Here is a 20,388-nt window from a genome sequence, read left to right as displayed (position 1 = left end):
AAATATGAGTTGATTTTCTCCCTCCGAGGAAAAACCCTTGACAATGCTATACTTTCTCTGTGAGAAATTTCATTTTTGCTTATATAGAGATTCATTGGAAAATGGGGCATAAAAAGGGATTTACTGCATGAATTCCAAATGGGTTTTGATACTGGCACATCTTTCTGAGATTATGGTGACCTAGATTTTGGTGCCTTTTGAAATTGTGCTCCTTTACAGTGTTGAGATAAGACATAATTGGTCTGATTGTGTTCATCATGTTATGGGCCTACCGTATTATTAAAAATAAATTGTATATAGGACTAAATAAGAGACTGATGGGAAGAATCTGCTTTTATGTTGTATTGCTGTTGTATTATATTTTATATTGCCTGTTGTGCTAGTGCCACTGGGTTTTGCCCATCTGGGAGCAACACCAAAGTAATCTTGTCAGATTCGCTAAGGCTGGCAGCTGAGAAAACCTAGTTTTTAAAAAAAAAATTATTTTGCAAACCTTGCCTTAATGAATCTAGCAATTTAATTTTGGATTTGCGACCGGCTGTGTGAGAGCAGCCGATGGCACTGAAGCACTATCTAGGGGTACTGAGTGTTCTTTCAAACTCTGCACCCCCTTTTTTGGTTCTCGTAGTATCTGGAAAATGTATTTTTGTGTAAAAAAAAAGTCCAATGATTGTTATGGAAATATGCCATCATAGAAAATCCTTGGACTCTACTGAATAAACAGATATGGTAATCCTGTTTGGTTTAAAGATTTCCTCTCAGTTCAGTGCTCTGAGGAGTTCACCTGCCTTTAGCTTCTGTTCCGTTCTGCGCCTCCATGCGACCAGTAAACGTTCCCAATTGTCCATCGTCATATGAATATGTAAAGCAGGTTCACTTCAAATAAAGTCTAGAGGAGAATTATTTAAAAAGAACTGATTGTGATAAGTCATGCATTAAACATGAATTTGCAGGCGTCTGAACTCGCTGTCGTATGTAGGTTTTGAAACCATGAGACCACAGGAGGGGAGGGGAGCAAAACATTTTGAGTGTTGAAAGACCTTTTAATTTGTCCTTTTTATTTTATATAGTATCTGTAAAAATTCTATGTTAACGAGTTACTGATAAGTACCATAAGTATTCGGATAGGATCATGCAGGTTTTAAACTGTTTTCGTATTGGGTTTGGTGGGACGCTAGGGTTGCCAGCTCCTGGCATTCGGGTATCTCATAGGCAGCACCTTAAAGTAAACTTGCTGGTTTCGCTGAGGTCAGTGGTTGGGAAGTCTGGTTCTGGAGCTGGCAGTCCTGGTACCTCACTAAACCCAATGTAAAAGCAACTTTAATTTATTGTATTCGTTGAATATAATTAGGAAATATTTCAGTACAAAAAGACTGCTACGGCCCTCAGCTGATCTGAAAAAAAAATTGTTAATATTGATTTCAGAAAGAGAAAGTTCATACATTACTGATGCTTGGGTCACATGTTGTGGTGAACTATTAAAATTATATTATAGACTGCTTTATGTATAAAGGCATTCTCTGACTCGCTAGGGAAGAGATGTCGATGGTGATCATCGTCAATTTAGAGGCCATTGAGCAATGAGGAAGGCAAGAAATTAATCATAATTATTTTTGGACTGAAATTATTAAATTGTCTTTTATGTCTTTTGACGTCTGTCTTAAAGATTTTACTTCAAGGTCTCTCAGCCTGTCACAAAAACCTGGGTTTCAACGAGATGTACTTTGCCCAAAACAGTTGGAGAGTTTCTAACCACATTTGTGCATTCTGAGCATGTGCAAGTTGCAGAATTTCCCAGCATGGGTTCAAGTAAAGGATATGTCCCCTCATCCTGTGAGGATTTATGGGTTTCTTTGCTTTTTCCAAAATACTTTGAAATGGAGATTCAATTCTCAAAACTTTATGTCAGGCACGTCTCACATTTAAAATATTAACAATTGTTTCATTTCTATTACGAACAGCCAACTTGGACAACATCTGAATTAGGAGCACCTGTGAATTCTTTGTTGACAGAAAACAAAATAAACATGTTTATCAAGAATGTATTTCTTACTTTCAGCTGAAACACTGAATCTGTTTGATTTGCAAAGTAATTTAAACCCAGTTGAAAGATGAGTTTGAATTATTGAAAGCCTTCTCATTGACTATTCACCATGTTAGTCACGGGAAGCTACTCCCCTCTTTTTATTTCATTTGCAATCTCAGTTTAAAAAAAAATCTTTTGCATCCGAACCTTTTCTGAGGCTTAAAGGTATTTTCTTTTAAAATATGAGAATTTGGAAACTGCAGAAGGTACTTTTTGTTTGGTTATGGAAATGTATATCTATTAAAGATGGTATAAGTCAGCAAACTAACTTAATAATGCATGAAGGATTCACAGTAATGCAGGAACAGGCGGATGATAAGAAAAATGTTGGGGATGCTAACGGTACAAAAAGGTCTGTAGTGACTTGTCAGGGAAGGGGAGTGTCAACTGAGGGTCCAAAAGGGCCAGGGCAGTTCAGATCCAATTCTCCTGGGCTTCATTCCCCCACAGCACTATTTGACTCTACTCCCCCAATCTTGCCAGATTTCAGCAACCCCCCCCCCCACCAATACTGTTACACTCTGCCCTTCCTAATGCTCTCGAACCCTCAATCCAGTCCTGCCTAATCCAGGGACTTTCTCTTGGTGCTTATTAACTCCTAGACTGCTTTGCCAGTGCCCCATGATCCCAGGATCACCTTTTAAGCTGAAACCTTCTCCCCAATGCTCCTAGACCCTAGGACCCTCTTCAAAATACCACTAGACCCTGAGATGTTATGCCAGTATTGCCAGACCCCAGGGGCCCTTCCCAGTGCGCCCAGATCTCAGGACCACCACCAACGCTGATAAATCAGTGTTCTTGATAATAATACTTGGCCCAACAATCCTGTGCTTATAAAATCTGACTCACTGAGAGTAACGCCGTGGGCATCTACTGGTAGCACATTGGCATGCTTTTGATGGCTTAATGAGATTATCTAGTGAGCAGCTCTACAATATAGACCAGCAAGATCCCAGTTTGATCCCTGATCTGTGCTGAGTGAGCTGATCTCAGCAAAGGTGGCAGTAGAGGCACTACAGTTGGCTTTAATGCTGCAGGGCTAGGGAAGGGAAAATTAGCCATGATTCTGCTCCTAGTTGCTGTCCTGCGACCTTTGCTGGAAGGTGTGGACATTAGGTAAAGATAGGATTGAGCTTGGCTGTGTTTCACTTGAATAGCCTGTTGATACTCATGAATATTGTCCTCTTGGGTGTGATACTGAAAGGCACCCTTAGAGATATACCCCAGCAAGGAGTCAAAGCCTTCAAGAGAGAAAGGGAGAAAACTGTTAAGAAAAAAAATTATGCTTTCACCCATGTCTAATCCAACTTTTGTGCATGAAACACTTGAGTCATTGGTATAAATGTTGTACCACTAGAATGTCGACATCAGAAATTATTGTTGTTGATAGTAACAGGTGGACACTTAACACATGCACTTGACATTCCCCTGTCCGTTTTAACAAAGAATTTAATGCATTTATTTTGCATGGGTTAACACCTCTGTTAAATAGCAAACAGGGATGCCATACAAATGCATCAAGTGTCTACGTATCAACAGGAATTTCCAGCTTTGGTTAATAAGGTCCATTAATTTAGTCTGAGTTGGAAGGTGTAATTTTTTTCACGCAGATTATGCAATTAGAGAGTATCCATGAAGAGTTTTTTTAACAACCAGTGGTGCAATCCAATATTTGTGGTTATTGTGTAATATCACAATTTGGTAAATGCAGCAGTTTCAGAAATTGCATTTCTCACATTCTGATTTTGTTAAATTTAAGATTTACTATTTTATATAATATGTAAATGAATTTGGATGTTTTTTTTTCGAAATGATCCCCATTTTTTGCCTTGTTAGCTGAAAATGTTCCTCTGGTGAACTGTGTTCAATGTTTGCTTGGCTGAACAAACCAGGAAGTGAGTGCAATTTTTGTTATGGAGAAAAGCTTCCCTTTACAAAATGAAACCAGATTTAATGTTGATTCAGCTTTAGGGAAAACCCATCGTTTTGCATTCAATTGTTTTCAAGTATTGTTGTCTGTTACTGATATCTTAACAGGTAAGGTGAATAGCAGGATATGAATACACAGTATGTCAGAAAAACTGTTTTGTGCTTTTGGCACTGGTGCTTGGTCTCTGGGAGAACGACACACAAGTGTGGACCCACGACCTCCAAGCTTTTCAATGCACCCAGTCTCTGTTATAGTGCCAAGAGAAAGAGGCCTGCATTTTCCTTACTCCTAATCTCCACCTTTCAGACCCACAAAAAGTTAGATCCTAGGTGCTGGCAGAGGTGCTGAGTTTGCCTGCTTTATTTTACCGTGTGCTGCTGTCTTCATGCTGAAAACAAACTGTAGTCCTACATATAGCATGTCTGTCAAATTCTCTTTAATGCTGAGACTGGCCCTTGTTCTATGGGATAATTTTGTAGAAGTCTGCTTTGTGGGGGAACTGGGTGGTAGTGTGGGCTAGTCACTAACCTTTCACCTCTGGAGTCTGGATTCAAATCCAGCCCAGACTCGATGGAATGAAAGTCCATTTTGTCTGTTGGCTGTAAAGGCACAATATGAAATTCAGCACTAATTGGCAATCACACCCTGAGAGGCACAGGATGCTCGGTGTGGGAAATAAAAAAAATGGTACAATGGTGGTGCTCGTCTGAGGTTGAATCTGAAGCATATGAGATAGCAAAGTGGAGTGAAACTTGGCTCTGCATCTGGATGTGCTATACCTGACCTGGCAGTGCTTGACGCTGATATCCCTCACCTCGATGAGCATAAAAAAAAGTCTGCTTTGTTGCCCAATAACCCACTTTTGTCAAGCACACAGATACTGTTTTAGAATTTCATCGAAAGTAATTCAAGTTAAAGCCTGAAGTGTTACTGCTTTCTTATGTTTTGACTGGTTTGCTATTACAGGAAGTTTATTGGATTTCCTCAAAGGGGAGATGGGCAAATACTTGAGGCTTCCACAGCTGGTTGATATGGCTGCTCAGGTTAGTGCTAACTTAATAGTAATAAAAAATGTATGGTTTTTAAAAGTCAAATGTCCTAAAGACCCTCATGGATAGATTTTTTTTTAATGCACTATACTATTAATAGCATGATGATCTATCGATAAGCATCACCCACAACAGACCTCAATACCCATAATAACATCCACCCCACACACCAAAGAACAGCCAGAAGGCGTCTGGTTTAGGCAGCTCCAGCTCAGCTGCTGTTATTGGCACAGGTACATAAACTATTAATATGAGCATGTTTTTTTTCCCAAATTAATTCACACAGCAACGTTAAGCAAAAAACTTTGCTGTAAAGCTTACTGCGATTTGCCTTTGAGAGTTTGTTTTTTATATTTGAAGCTTTATTGCATTTGGTTAATCTTGTAGCTACTGTCAGTTAAGTATAATGGTCAAAACATGGTTTAAGGGAAAATAATTTCATAAAGTAGAAGACATTGGCTTCAGACTGAATCTCATTTGTTTAATTAGCACAAGGCTTTTCTGCATTTGATCCTCATTCTCCTAATGAGCCCATGATTTTGAAAAAAGGTGGCTAGTTTTTACAGAGAATGGAAAGTACCATCACATCCCTATGAGAGCAGTGGGTTTAAAGACAGTTTATGACCTTGATCTTACCATGAGTGATTTATGAAAGCAATGTTCTTTTCCTTAAAGAAAAAGTTATAAATTTATTTTATTTCATACTGTTACTTCTTGCTCTGGGCTGGTAGGAACCATTTAATGGAAAATGTAAATCTGGGCAAGACAGGCATTCTTTGATACAATTTAGGATGTAAAAGTGTCTCAAATGATATGGCAGAATCTAGATGAGCACTAAGTCATTTGGATATGCAAGCAGCTGTATGTAGAATGTCGACTGGTTATCTCAAAGAGCTGCTGAGTGTTGAATAACTTTCCAGAGGGAGAGAGCAGTTTTGAGTTGAGAGAGAAAATAAAATATAGCCAGAGGGATGCTTGATGCATGTTGAATATCAGATAAAATATTTCAAAAATAGACTGGGTTTCTCTTCTGCAACTGGAGTTGGATCATTCTGTATAGAATGATTTGGAGTTGCTCCTTGGCATTAATTGAAAAATATGTGACAAACAGATTTTTGCTCCTTGTTCCCTATAAGCAATTGCTGTTTCTAGCTTTTAGATTGGTGGCAGGAAGATCCTGTTGAAACTCGTGGCATGAGGCAGGCAGTGTGGAGCTACTGTGCAATTACCCAATTTTTAAGAGTATTTTTAAAAAATCCCCCTGGTAGGTTTTTCTTCTCTTATCTCTTGAAGGTGTTGACTCATACTGGGGTACAATTGCATAGGCACTGGTTCCTCTTCAGTATCTCACTCAAGTGGCCATACATAATGTGTTGAGCCTAGACAGCGGGTGTTGGCAGACTATTCAACCATAGGGGAATCCGTGGCTGAGCCTAGTCCTGTCCTTACACGATGTCACGCACATACTGTTTTTTAAAGGGTCAAGGGATTGCAATCAGAGCTTGAAACACTGACCCTTCCCTGTACCATGGGCGATGAGGCCAATTGCAATGGCCCAACTGCTTCTTCAGCTGAGAACAGATAATTCAGCACAGACCAGCCTGGTATGTGTGGATAGATTCCATACCAGGCAGTGCACCTACCAACTGCACCATCAGGGGAGCTATTACCCTTTTTCAAATTCAGGTAATGGCATTGGAGATGCCTTGGAAAAGGCTAGCTTTACTTTTGTTTTCTTATTAACGTTTTGTAAGGTAACTTAAGTTACTGCACGTGACAGGGCTCCAGTTGTGAATCAAGACAACAATTCCTGGTAGGTGGGAAGGTGGAGACTCTGAGGCTGTGCTTACTTCTTGAGCAGCCTTTCTGTCCTTTTCATCATCGTCCATAGAAGCTGACATGAGTGGTATCATAATGCCCAAAGTCAATTACACTTGTTGATGTGGGCAGCTATTGGCAGATATGGAGCACAATAGTAAACAGGCAGGAATAGTTTCTATCACTATCATTAGAAACCCAAATGGAATCTTCAGTCGATGTGGTAGAAAAACCTATTCATATATTGTAAAACTAGCTAGTTAGTGGGGGAGGGGGCAGTTAAAAGATTGTTGAAATAAATAAATAAAGATTCTTCTTTGGTGTTAAAGGTAGAATAAACCCTTCAAATCCATTAGTGTAAAGGAAGCTTGAAACTGGGGGAATGACAGAAATTTTCATCATCCATTTAGCTATGAGTTTGTGAAGCCAACACCTTTTTACATAAGGAAGAAACTGTACCATGCTTGACTTGCAGCAGGAAGGCTTTTGGAACTGTATTTTATACGGTTCTTCAGTGCTCCTAATTTGCAAATATTCCTCAGGCCTGTGGAAGTGGGCAAACTGAAGCCAGAGCCCAAATGTTGACTCCTGGTTCAAATTTTTGTTGGCTTCTGAAACCAAACTGAGGTTTCTCAGTGTGAGGATCACAACTCAGCTGCACTTTGGTTTAGTGAAATTCATTCAGCTGGCCTGTGTCAATTTCAGTGAGATTTCTCCTATCTTTGTGTCAAAGAAGCAGTGATACCAATGGCACGTCCAAATTCTGAACTCCAATCAATGCAGCCAAAGGACATTCCTGCCAGTTGAGTGTTCTTTGAAGCCAAACCATCCATCCATAATTGAAGTGGGGATTAGCTGTACTGATCAAAATTTATTAAACTGGATATAATTTAGTAAACCTCAGTTTGATTTCTGGAGCCAATAATAGCCTCAGTAGACTCCAAATTTACTGCATAGCTGTGGTTTGGAACCAAAACTGTTCCTTTTTAGTTCCAGCAACAATGTTGTCCAACACAATTGGAAGATCTAATGAAAGAAGTAGTAGGTTAGATCTTTTGTTTCTGGAACCTGGGTTTGAATTTAACCCAGAAATATGAAAGTGGAGGCCTTTTTTTTGTTCCATTTTTCCCAATATTATTCCTTTTTCCCTCTCTTGAAGGTATAATTTCATGTGTCCTGGCAGTCCTATGGTACTTCGCTTAAGTGACTGTTCTTTACGTTGAGCTGAGGCAATGAGTGCCAAACAGCCTATTTGATAGTTGGGGAGGCATCACAAGGGAGTCTTGGTGGAAAGTACACACATGGACACTTAACCATCTGTGTACTTTCCACCAGGAGTCACTGGGTAGTGATCAGGAATGGAAACCCTATCTGATTTCCCCCTCCCCCACCCCACCTCACAGGTACTGATGCCAACTGTAGTAGTCCAACTGCTCTAGATGAAGTCAGCTAATCCAGCACAGATTAGGGATGGAACCAATGACCTTCCTAGTCTGTATGGCTCACAGAATGTAGATACATTCTGTTGGAGTCTGTTGGAGTTTTTAAGTTTCATTTTTCTGAAATGAATGGACTTGGGCAACTTTGTGATTTCGCACCATAAAACTGCCCTGAGATTCACCAATGGACATTAATAGAATCAACTAGATGACAATGTGGAAGCAGAAATGTCACATTTATCCAGTAAATGCTGCCATTCAGAAGAGGGAGCTGAGACGCATTAAGGGAATGTACAGTTAAGCTTTGTTTATTGTTTAACCTGTGGCCTGTATGTGCTAAATGCTGTCACAAACTGTAGAGTTGGAATGTGTTTGTTCTCCAGTACTGCTATTATGCTGATGCTGAGGTGCACCTGTACAAGGACGATAGAAATAATGTACATTATATTCCAGAAAAGAATATATTGTGAAAATAGATAAGCAGCAGGTCAGTTGGTCCCTAATTTTTTGCTGTGCACTCGATGCAAGTGGTACCTATCCACCAGCAAATCATTCTAAATGTACATCCTTCCCGCCCCCAGGCTGGAAATATTTTGTATGTTTGCCAGAAGTTATGTTGCTTTCCAATATCTAACTAACGCCAAATATACAAGAATATCTTTTCTCCCTCCTCGTACCTTAATTATTTGCTGGTTATACCATTGGTCTTGTTGCTGTCCATAGATCAAAGATATGCACAGCAGTTTGATACATATTCAATTTATTGTTTGTAAAGCTTCATACCAGCAGCTGTATGTTGTGTATTTACAAACTTGTTATAAATTCTTGGCCCCCAAACTTGATAGCAATTTTTATTTTTGCACATAGATACACAAGAGTCCATTTTCCAACAGACTTTTCACATATCTTTGTTCTTGTCCCCAGTGAGGGAGGAATATTTGGATTTACATGCTTCATGCTTCAGAACACTACAACAGATGCCACATTTCTAGAATGTTGGGTGTCTCACCAGATAAACAGGATGCAAACAAAATTTGATTCCCCTCCTTTTTTGTGTGTTGAATTCAATGCTGTATTGCTTCTGATTTTACAGATCTCAGCTGGCATGGCGTATGTGGAGAGGATGAATTATGTTCATAGAGACTTACGAGCAGCTAACATTCTCGTGGGTGAAAGCCTAGTGTGTAAGGTTGCTGACTTTGGCCTGGCTCGATTGATTGAAGACAATGAATACACAGCTCGGCAAGGTTAGTGCTGGATGATTATAAACCAGTATAACTGGCTACAATCATTGGTACATGTGAAAGATCCCATGAGGATCAAATGCTTAAAGATTTTTTTTTTCTCCATCATAGTTTGTAGTCTCAGAAGATTGTGGATGTATGCAGTATAACTGATGTAGGGTTTGAGATTCACATTTTGGGACAGTCCCATTCCCTGTTCTGAGTTTTGAGAAAACTCTGTTTCGGGAGATTATCGTTAATCTCACGAGCATTGACATTGCACTTGGGTCTAAGATTTTATAATAACACACGATGTTTCATTGATCTTGGCTCCCAGTTCCAGAAAATCATCCTCATCTAACCAATGTGAATTTTCCCTTGCTCAAACCTGCCTCTCTGTCTGAGATTCCTAATTTATTACTAGAAATGGACAGTTTATCCTTTGGGTCCACCCAAATCCATTAAGAACTTGATTGAGACTACAAAGTAATCTCATGTATAAATGTGGAGAAAGGAAACTTTAACTCATTCCACTAGTCTGGACTAGATTCAAACTCTGATTAAAGGGCACAAACCAATTTCGTCCCATATTGTTTCTGTTCTCTTGCTTTATTCCTCAGTTCCTTCTACTACAATTTCTGACTGCACTGTACTTAATCGGATCAGTTTAGTTAATATGCCAGATGAAAAAGCTGAATTTTTATTCCCATTCTCCTCAAGAGGACTCTCCTTAGCAGGACTAAACTGATAAAATCGCACATTGCTTTCAGCCATAATTTCATCTTGTTCCAATGATCTGATCTTATCGAGGTTTCACTTGTGTATTATGAAATGAATTATTAAAAATCTTGTGGATTCTGCAACTGTATTTCATATTGGCTCAGCTAATGTCTCAAAAAAAAAATAGTTGATGGTAGTTATTGCTGGATAAATAAAATAATGTATTGTGCGAAACAACATAATCAAAACCAGCAATTTTTTTGATTTAAGGAAAATCAATAATTTATATGTAATACACATTGAGAGTCTGGACAGTGCATTCCAGAATCATTTCCCCCCCCTCCTAACCTTGGTGGTGTACTGCACTATGAACCTTGGTCCCTTAGCTTGGTTTCTTAATACAAAATCTATATATCCAACCAGTAAAGTTAAACAGAGAAAGTGACAGACTCCAAAATGGCCTCCTCTTTTTAAAAATGTAGCTGCATTTCTCTCTCTTGCTACATAATGGCCCAGAATTTGCTGTAGTAGGGCAACGAATGGCGCCCACCATTAGTTAGACTTGTCCCTGGCCTCTTTAATCTCCATGATATGTTGCGCCGAAAGTTGGTGGAAGTGGGAGATGGGAACGGCGCAGTGCCCTCTACAGGGCATCTGGGGTCTGAGTGAACAAGGCAAGGAACTGTGTATCTCCTTCACCAATCAAATTGAAGGATTGTGAAATTAACAGCGCAAGGACTGAGAAGGAAGTTTAAGTTAGAATGGTGAATTCAATGTCAAATCAGGTACAGAAAGAGAAAAAGAGAGGGCAGAAAGATTGGATTAAGAGAGAGAAAAAAGAGACAAAGAAAAAGTTTTTTTAAAAATTTAAATTTAAAAAAAATCTCCAACATTTAAAACCTAAAGAAATAAGACTCAGCACTTGTAATAGTTAATTTTCAATGCCAGAGAGGTTGACGGGCAGTAATTAACACTTATCACGTCATTTTGAGATTAAAGCTTCAAATGGCTTGAAATTGTCTATTCATATGATTCTCTCACGATAGGAGTTTCATCTGGCAGGAAAACCTTCCTCCAAGTTCAACCATTATCAATCCTGGTGGAGGGCAGATGGGGCCTCGGTTTAACATCTCACCTAAAAGATGGCGCCTCTGACAGTGCAGCACTCCCTCGGTACTGTACTGGAGTGTCAGCCGAGATTATGTGCTCATATCACCTACCTGACATAATTCCTTATGCTTTTTGCATATCTCTATGGAGTCAATCAGCCTTACGGTGTGCTTAAGCAAATATAATTAAAGGGAAATATAATATCATTGGTTGCTGTGTTTTGTTTTAAACAGTTTACAATACAACATAATATAATTGTTGTCAGCAAATGGCTAATACCCCTGTGTCTTAATAGCTTGAATTGTGTGGGCAGAATACAAGTGTGTGCCCAATAATTTTCTTTATTAATTAGTTTTTATTTGACACAGGTGCCAAATTCCCTATCAAATGGACAGCTCCTGAAGCTGCACTATATGGGCGTTTTACCATAAAATCAGATGTGTGGTCATTTGGAATTCTAATGACTGAACTAGCTACAAAGGGCAGAGTGCCATATCCAGGTAAATCCCAAATTACAAAACGGTCTACATGTTAGTTGCATATAAAACAATAGTCCTGAAAGCAACACATGCAGCAAGTTGTCCTGGATACGCTATTTATGATACTTATACAGTCCTCACCGCTTATAATGATGTTAACGCAATATGCCCGCTAGACATGGTGAACAGTAAAACCAAAAAGGTAAGTAACCATCATTTTTTTTTAAAAAAACAGGAAACCCTTACTGAGCAAATGCCTCTCCTAATTGTTAGCAATTGTTTCCAGAATCACATCACTAAGGTAATCGCATTTTAACAAGGTGCGAGCAGCTGATTGAAACTGCTTAAAGATCTGACTTTTCTTGAAATCAGCACAGCCTTTTAAATTGATAAGTACAGGATAAGTACGCATTGAACTGCTCGAAATAGTCAGCGTGCTAAATTCGTTGTAAGCGACGTCTTGGTAATTGACTCCTACGGCAATGGCAAATGGTTAGTTCTACTGCCCGACATAGGCAGCTGCCCATGCTAGGCGTGAATGGTGTAAGTGGTGGAGACCATGGGGTGATTTTAGGATGGCCGAGCGGGTGCGTTGGGGGCGGGGGGGGCTTGTAAAATCGGGGAATCCCGGAGCGGGTCTGGAGCCCGGCTCCAACCCGCCCACTTTCGGGTTCCCCAGTGACGCCTTCGGGTGCATGCGGGACTCCCACCGGCAATTAAAGCCGGCGGGGTGACAATTTATATACTTACTTACCTAGTTGAGGTACTCGACAGACCTCATTGACAGGAGATATTGGCAGGGGTGCAATTTTCATGGATCCTCAGCTTGTTTCCCGTGCTGTGGGAAACACTCCCTGTTGGAGCAGACTTGTTTCAGTCAGCAACCAGTGGGAGATGCAAAGGATTTTTTGACTGTTGTGGGCGGGGAGTACCTCATTTATTGCAGCAGGGCACTCTGTCACTTCAGACGAAGTTTTGGCTGCAACACCTTTGTCTTTCCACTCAAAATTATTTATATATACCCTAAACTCTGCTGTACAAACACATTTACCTACTTTGCGGACCCCCTCAAACTCACACCGTCAGGATGGGGGGGCGCCATAGCTGCATTCATTACTTCATCCGAGGATAGCAACATCACCAGCCTCGCCAGGCATGCCATCCACCTCCGCCATGTGGAGCTCCACAACACAGTGCTGCGCCACAGGCACCTGCACAAAATTGTTGTGCAATTACACATACACCCACTGTAGGGTGACCCAATGGATGGCATCAAGTGTGGGTGTTCATGGAGAACCTCATGAAAGGGACTTATTGCACAAGCCAGTCAAGAATGGCCAAGGCGTGGCAGTAGTGGTGACAGTATAATATTTAATGTGAGTTGAACCAAAATCAAATATAAATAAAAAAACATGACAAACCGTCAAACACCCTTGTGCATCTGCTTTGTGCTCACGAAACCTTTGCCTTACGCTTCCTACTACTCATACGTGATGCATCCCCTGTGGCTGCAGCAGAGGTAATGGCAGGTTGGGTGAGGGTGACCGTGAAAGAGATGCATTAAAGGGGAGGGGAGTATGAGACAGAGCCATGAGATTGTATGAAGATTGGGTTGAGTGGTAGTGGTGGGATGAGTACTGGGGAGGTGAGTAAGTGCAGGTAAGTTGAGGATGAGGTTTGAGTGGGTGTGAGGAGTGATGTGATAGAGTAGTGTTGGCAGTGCAGAAGGAGATGTGGGGTGGGGGCAGTGATGTGGAAGACGGAGTGTAGGGGAATGAGTAAGTGTGCTCACTTTGGCTGACCTAGTTAGGTCATTGAAACACTTCCTGCACTGTATCCAGGTGTGGGATATGTTGGTGGTGCAGGTGACCTCCTCTGCCACCTCGAGCCAGGCCTTCTTGGTGGCAAAGGCAGGCCACTTCCTCCTGTCTGCCGGGTAGAAGATCTCCCTCCTCCTCCTCACCCCATCCAGTAAGACCTGGAGTGAGGCATCATTCAACCTGGGAGCAGCCTTTCCCCTGGGCTGCTCCATGCTGTAATGTTGGCTGTTTGCTGCAGGAGCAGCATTGGAGGACTGCCCCTTTAAATAGGGCTCCTCCAGCTGACAGCCTGTGATGCGGGTGCACAGTCCGCCCATTGCGCAGGTTTCCAACGGGAAACCCGGAAGCCAAGGTAAGTGGCTTCAATTTACTCACGATCGCGTGGGGAACCCACCGATTTTACTGGGCGGGCTACCCACATGCTCAATCGACATCCCGCTGCCAACCCGCCTCCCTGGTACTATTAGGGCCCATATCTCCACCAAGAGTTCTATCCACTAAGTGAACGCAACCAAATAGCACAGGAGCGCCAGCATCTGAAATGAGCTATATTAGTTGGTTTCTCCCAAGAGGAGTTCTGAGCCTTTTCTGCTTATACCTGGCCAATTGTGGAAAACATTTTTGTTGTGTTGAGTTAGGTGATCTCAGCCAAGGATGGCAGTCAGGGTGCTGCATTTGAAATCCGAGTCCCTGAGCTCAGGGAAGGAAATATCGACTCGAGTTCCTAGCCCTGATCGCTATATGGTGGCCTCTGCTGCATGTGGTGGATTCTGGGCATGAACTGGATCGGTCTCCACTCTGATGTCCTTCTACATTTAAATATCCTGCTTAACTGTCAAGGCTCAAATATGAATAATAGCAACTTGGGCATGGTACTGGAGAACAACTCGTGTCCATACAGCAAAGTACCAATACCTTGAGGAGAGAAAATGAAGGGGGAATATTTTTGAGGGAGAAAATATTGGTTTTAAAAGAAAAAATTTAAGCTGCAATTTAAAACATAAACTTATGAACATATGAAAATGATGGACAGGAAAAGACCAGCTAATCCATAAAGCTTGCTCCATATAGTCATGTTGACTTAAGCATCATGATTCACAACACCCCCCCCCCCCCACTAGCAGCCATGTAATCTTCAGGGAGAGGCAAAAAAATCATCATAAGCTGAGCTGAGGACTTTATAAAAGAAAAATAAATGAATACATCAGCCCTCAAAACTCATTGAAATTACATAGAATTTACAGCACAGAAACAGGCCATCCATCCCATCTGATCTATGCTGGACATGCATTTATGTTGTGTTTATGCTGCACATAAGTCTCCTTTCAGCCTACTTCATCTAACGCTTTCAACATATCCTTCTATTTGTTTCTTCCTCATGTACTTATCCAGTGAAATGAAGTGCTGGAACCCTCAGCTCAATTTGTGATCCTCTCGGTCACTCATGTTCTGGCCCTAGTTGGCTGGGCTACCATGTTTGAATAGTTGTAATTTTTAAATTTCAGATTTTGCATTTGTGAAATAGTAATGACTTGTGGGCAAAGCCACTGGTCTGCAATATTCATTCTGATTTGGCTGGCATGTGAACTGCACGTAAACTAAAGAACGGTTGCATTAAATTCGTTTCTGCAAAATATGTATTTCGACATCTTACAATATTGGCTTTCAATTCCATTTTTTTCACTGATTGCTGCTGACTTTAAATTTCATGGCATCACAAAGCCATGTATGTCACGGGCAATAAATCTGAAGAAGTAACACCTTCATTTGAAAATGAGTGCCATAAAAGGTAATGCCTGTGTGAGTTACCCACTTGTACAGGTGATGGTAAAGGCTGGTCACAGATTGCATGATTCAGGCCAAGATGTTTCTCAACTGCGATCACTCCCAAGTCACACCTGGACTGTTCATAATCTGAGACCAGAATCTTACCTCTCGCATCTAGCAGCCTTTTCACACCAGCAATGCAAATACATTTTTAATTTGTAAATATTCTTGTGAATTAGGAATGTTTTACAAAATATCCTCTAGGAAAGTGGGATGGGTGGTTTAGCCTAGTTGTCCAGTCAGTGCGGTGAGCAAAGAACTCTCAAGTTCTTCAAATATGTACATTAAATAAAACAAAAGGTAGCACATAATGACATAAAGTGGTGTGGAAAGGTTTGGCTGCATTTCAAATATTAGAGCACTTTATGTACAACATTAGAACTCGACTGACTCACATACTGCTCCTTTCTACTTTATAATGGCTGGTGCTTTATACATATCTTCTGTAAGTGTCCAGTCTGTGCTCTAGTTAACTCTGTGTTCAGAATCAATATCTAAGCTCCCTGCTAACGGCTTCATCCTAGAAACTTTGCCTTGTTACATAGCTGACTGAAAGTAAATAGATTGAATAAATGAAAGAAGATGGTTATTGTTCAGGTGCTGGTGAAAAATTGTACTTATTCGGCAGGGTTTTTATATTACAGCAGCAAATTTGCACTTCTGAATTTCCAGTTTATGAAAAAAAATTTGCATTTACATAATGCCTTATCACACCTCTCAGGACATCTCAAAGTGTTTCACATCCAATGAATTACTTTTTGAAATGCAATCCCTGTTATTTGGGTAAGCACAGCAGGCAATTAGTTTACAGTTGAATTTGTGTATCTGGTTAAATAGTTAACTATAAGTGACCCCAACTTACTTCTCCACACATTGTTTGGAATCTGAACTTCACTTCTTGTCCTTGTAGGTGGCCTGAGCAGTGAAGCAGGTGATTCACATCAGATTGGTATAAACCTCTGATGGAAATCTTCTGTTTTTTTTAATGCATGAAACAAAAGCTAAGCACTTTGATGGTCTGGTTATTTAATAGAGTGCACTGAACTGAATCTGGCCAGTCATTACGTATAAACCCTGGGAGACTGCAATCAGTTCAGACATATCATCGTGATTCAAGCTGAATGCAGCCTCTATTGAAGGGCGGGGGAGTTGTCGTAAAATGGATCTTTAGGGCAGCTTTGAATTAATTCTAGAACACTGCATGATGCAAGTTCATGTAACTATTGTTCTTTCCTCTATGAGAAGGAATATTTCACAAAAGCAGGTTGCTTGGATGTTCAACTCTTATTTGTTTTGATTGGCAGGAATGGTAAATCGTGAAGTGTTGGACCAAGTGGAACGTGGTTATCGAATGCCATGCCCACCTGAATGCCCCGAGTCTCTTCATGAGCTCATGATTCAGTGTTGGAAGAAGGAACCAGAAGAGAGGCCGACCTTTGAGTATTTGCAGTCTTTCCTAGAAGATTACTTTACTTCCACAGAACCTCAGTATCAGCCGGGAGAAAACCTATAGGCCCAGCCACTATATGCAGCACCAGAGACATTGTGCAGCTTTAGAATGCAGAAATTCACTAAGCCGAGCTGCACGCAGCCCCTAAATCTGCTTAATAACTGGAATTCCTGTGCACTGTGCACTAACTCATTTTTGCATATTGTTCCACAGATTGTACAGATAATGTTGTTTATGAGGCACTATAGGTATTGAATTTACATTTCATCTTCTTTTGATAGGTAAGGTTCTGACTAAAGAGGTAATGAAGAATTTCTTTGTGCAAGCAAAGCAAAGCCAAAACAGCAAATAAGGAATTCTGTCTCCATAATTACTCTTCTTCAATATTGTCTAAAGTTTATTGACAGTCCCTTCTATAGTTTAACAAAAAGAACAAATCTAGAATGACGCAAGTCTTACTTTGCAGAAGCTATTTTAAAAAAATTAAGCTTTGTAGTTTGGGAAAATATAATAACCCTACCTAGGATTAAAACACACCAGAAATATCTCTTGTGCATGTGATGCTAGGCTAGTTCATCTAGAAAAATGACATATTTATCTACAATTTACTTAACTGGAAATTGCAACAACATTCAGATATTTTGCACATTTCCTTTTCATTTATTGGTGGTACAACTTCCAATATTATTTATATTTTAATCAATTTTATATGAATCGTGGAAAATTGATTCTGATCAATATGGTGGTAAAACCTGAACCATTTCAGTGTTTTGTGTCTCCCCTGCAGTACTTTGATGTGTATATAATGTTTTTTTTTGTGAGGTACTGAAACACTGGTTAAGTTGCCATCTTTTATGACTTGATATAGCAATAATGTGAAAAGGCAAAAGAAACGTGTTGCTTTTCTTTAGAAAAAAAAGTGGGTTGGTTAATTTGCTGAGGTAGTATTACTCCTGTTGGTTAATAGAAGGTGTATTTTGCAACAGTAAGGCATGCACCACAGTTTCACTTCTATCGCCTTCTAACTTGGCCCATTGCATTAGTTGTCCTCAGGACTTCCCTCTGGTGGCCATCATGAATATGAAATGAACGGTTCTGTTTTCCAGACAGAATTACTGAGGTGCCAAACACAAATACTTATTATAGATACACAATTGATGTCACTGTAATATGAGATATTTACAAAGTGCTATAATAAGATATTTGTTTTACAAATAAACAATCCAGCTTCAATAATTTTTTGATTATTTTAAAGCCAAATTTGTAAAAGTTTGACCATTGAAATTATGTTGTATGAAATTCCATTTATTTTAAACTGGTTAATGCTGTTAAAATATGAAAGGAATTTCATATGAATGCATTAATTATTCAGCACTAATATTTGCACAGTGTGATTTCAAGGCCTTGTGTTTTAAGATGATAAAAATATCTTTCCACAGGCTATAGTATAAGTTCTGTGTTGCACGCTATAGCAGAGTTGCATATTATGTTTTTTTTCCCCATTTCCTGCAGAATGTTCTAAAATATGCTTCATGAAGTGATGAGGGTTGTTTTTCACTTGTGATTACCAGGCTCCTGGATGAGCAATGACAATTTACTTTTATGACTATCTACACATTACTGTTAGACCAGGCGAAGGTGGAGGGAGGGGGAATGAAGGGACAATAAGTCACTATTGCTTTTTGAGTACAAAAGATGCATTGGACTGCATTATAAAAACAAAGATCCGTTGCAATGCAATAATGCAGTCCCCAGCTTTATTGATGGCTCTTCAAGAAATCTCCTTTAATGTTGTGGTACTTGGCGTATCATGAGATTTATAAAGTTGCATCTATATAGTTTTGTCACTATCTGTGATGATCTCCAACAAAAAAAAACTTAACCTTTTTCCTGTCCAAAATACAAGATCCCTTTTCACTTTTGTTACATTAGTTCCTGAATTCCTCGACACTAACTCCTGGTGAAGAATGCTGTTGTAACTGCGCCTCTACCAGTGATTGTTACTGTGGATAAGTTTGTAGGTCAGTATCAACACATTGCCTACATTAATAGCTGTCTTCTTAAAAAGTGAAGTAGATATTTTCAGTAGCTTTGGCTGCAGGTTGGGAAGAACAGGCTTTGCCTTTAACTCTTTAGATGAGCACACAAACAGATGGAGACTTGGGGCTGAAATGAATAGCTGATAAAGTAGTGTTCCTGTTAAAACGAAAAATTCCTAACCTCTTTACACTTGTTATATTCACCCTTATCAACTGAGCAATCTTGTCTGTTAACTGTTTACATGCTTTAATGTGAGTTTAAGCCTGAACAGCATACATTCATCTAAATGAATAATACATTGCATAGGTTTTTGTTTCATCTTCTGACTTACTGTAAGCTAACAGTAATCATTGCATGAGAGTTTACATTTTGGAAAAGTAAGCAAGAAATTGTACAACCGAAAATTCTTGTTAATATTTCCCTGAGAATTCCTGATGAGTGTGAATAATCATTTTGTGCAAAATGAATTGTTATTTAACAGCAACTAACTGTGTTTGGCAATGCCTCCTACAATGAATCACAGGCCTATCTCTTGTCCTTCCTTCACTGTGATCACAAGACTGTACAGAATCTTGAGTATGTGTACGGAGTAAAGCAAGTGCGTAAGCAGAAAGAATAATTAAGTTTGTAATGACTAGGGGTAGAACCTTCCTCCTGTGAATTGGGGGAAAATTCCAACCTGTTTGGTAAATTAATATAAAGACACTGGAGTCAAACAGTGGAATAGTTTCAGTCTGTCCTTTGTATATAATATACAGTATTACAAGATTTTAGGGGGAAAAGTATACTGTTCAAGTTTTGAATTTCAGGCTGGGTAAACCAGCAAAACAGTTACTAAAGTGATAATTTTAATAATTTCTTTTCTTTGAATCTCTGGTTTTGTATTGCCTATGAAATATACTGAAATACCATTTTTTTCATTTTAAAAACAATGAGTCGTGTATGTACTGTTTTGGTTACTGTGGTACTTTTGACATACGGTGTACACATTCCCACGGCCTATGCAGAGAATATATTGATTTTCAGCTCTGGTTACTTTTGTTTTTTTAAATTAAAAAAAACTTGCAATCTTTGCATTTTGGAAACCTTAATAAAACTCACCTTTGTATGTAGTTGCACAAATTTCTGCTTTGTATAAATTCTATGTTCAGAATGGAATTTCTTTTTGTAATTTTGGGGAGGGGGGGGGTGGGAGGAAGTTCATTTATTTTTTGCCAGTTCATGTTCGTTTTTTTGTGCAATTAAACAAAAATGATTAAACCATACTGATATCACTACATGTTCCTATAAATGAACGAAACCATGAACTGTTTCTGTGCCTGATTACTGAAGTAATTTATTTTCCCCCACTGAATTGCAATGGTAAATGTAATGCTAATTTGCTTGATGTGTCACGT

The 20,388-nt window shown here is 39.6% G+C and overlaps 1 protein-coding gene across 2 annotated transcripts in view; it reads left to right on the top strand.

The window, feature by feature from the left end:
• Positions 1-20,103, top strand: part of LOC137335186 (proto-oncogene tyrosine-protein kinase Src-like) — a 139,423-nt gene extending 119,320 nt beyond the window's left edge. For both annotated transcript variants that reach the window (XM_068000375.1, XM_068000376.1), the window contains 4 exons: positions 4,983-5,059; positions 9,416-9,569; positions 11,744-11,875; positions 16,806-20,103. In XM_068000375.1, coding sequence (XP_067856476.1) covers positions 4,983-5,059; positions 9,416-9,569; positions 11,744-11,875; positions 16,806-17,014 — 572 coding nt within the window. In that variant the 3' untranslated portion in view covers positions 17,015-20,103. The remainder of the gene's footprint in view (positions 1-4,982; positions 5,060-9,415; positions 9,570-11,743; positions 11,876-16,805) is intronic.
• The last annotated feature ends 285 nt before the right edge of the window (positions 20,104-20,388 follow it).

The sequence above is a fragment of the Heptranchias perlo genome, chromosome 19 (assembly GCF_035084215.1).
Source record: "Heptranchias perlo isolate sHepPer1 chromosome 19, sHepPer1.hap1, whole genome shotgun sequence".
Lineage (NCBI taxonomy): Eukaryota > Metazoa > Chordata > Chondrichthyes > Hexanchiformes > Hexanchidae > Heptranchias > Heptranchias perlo.
Note: the sequence above shows the minus strand (reverse complement) of the source record. Positions and strands in the feature narration are given on the sequence as shown.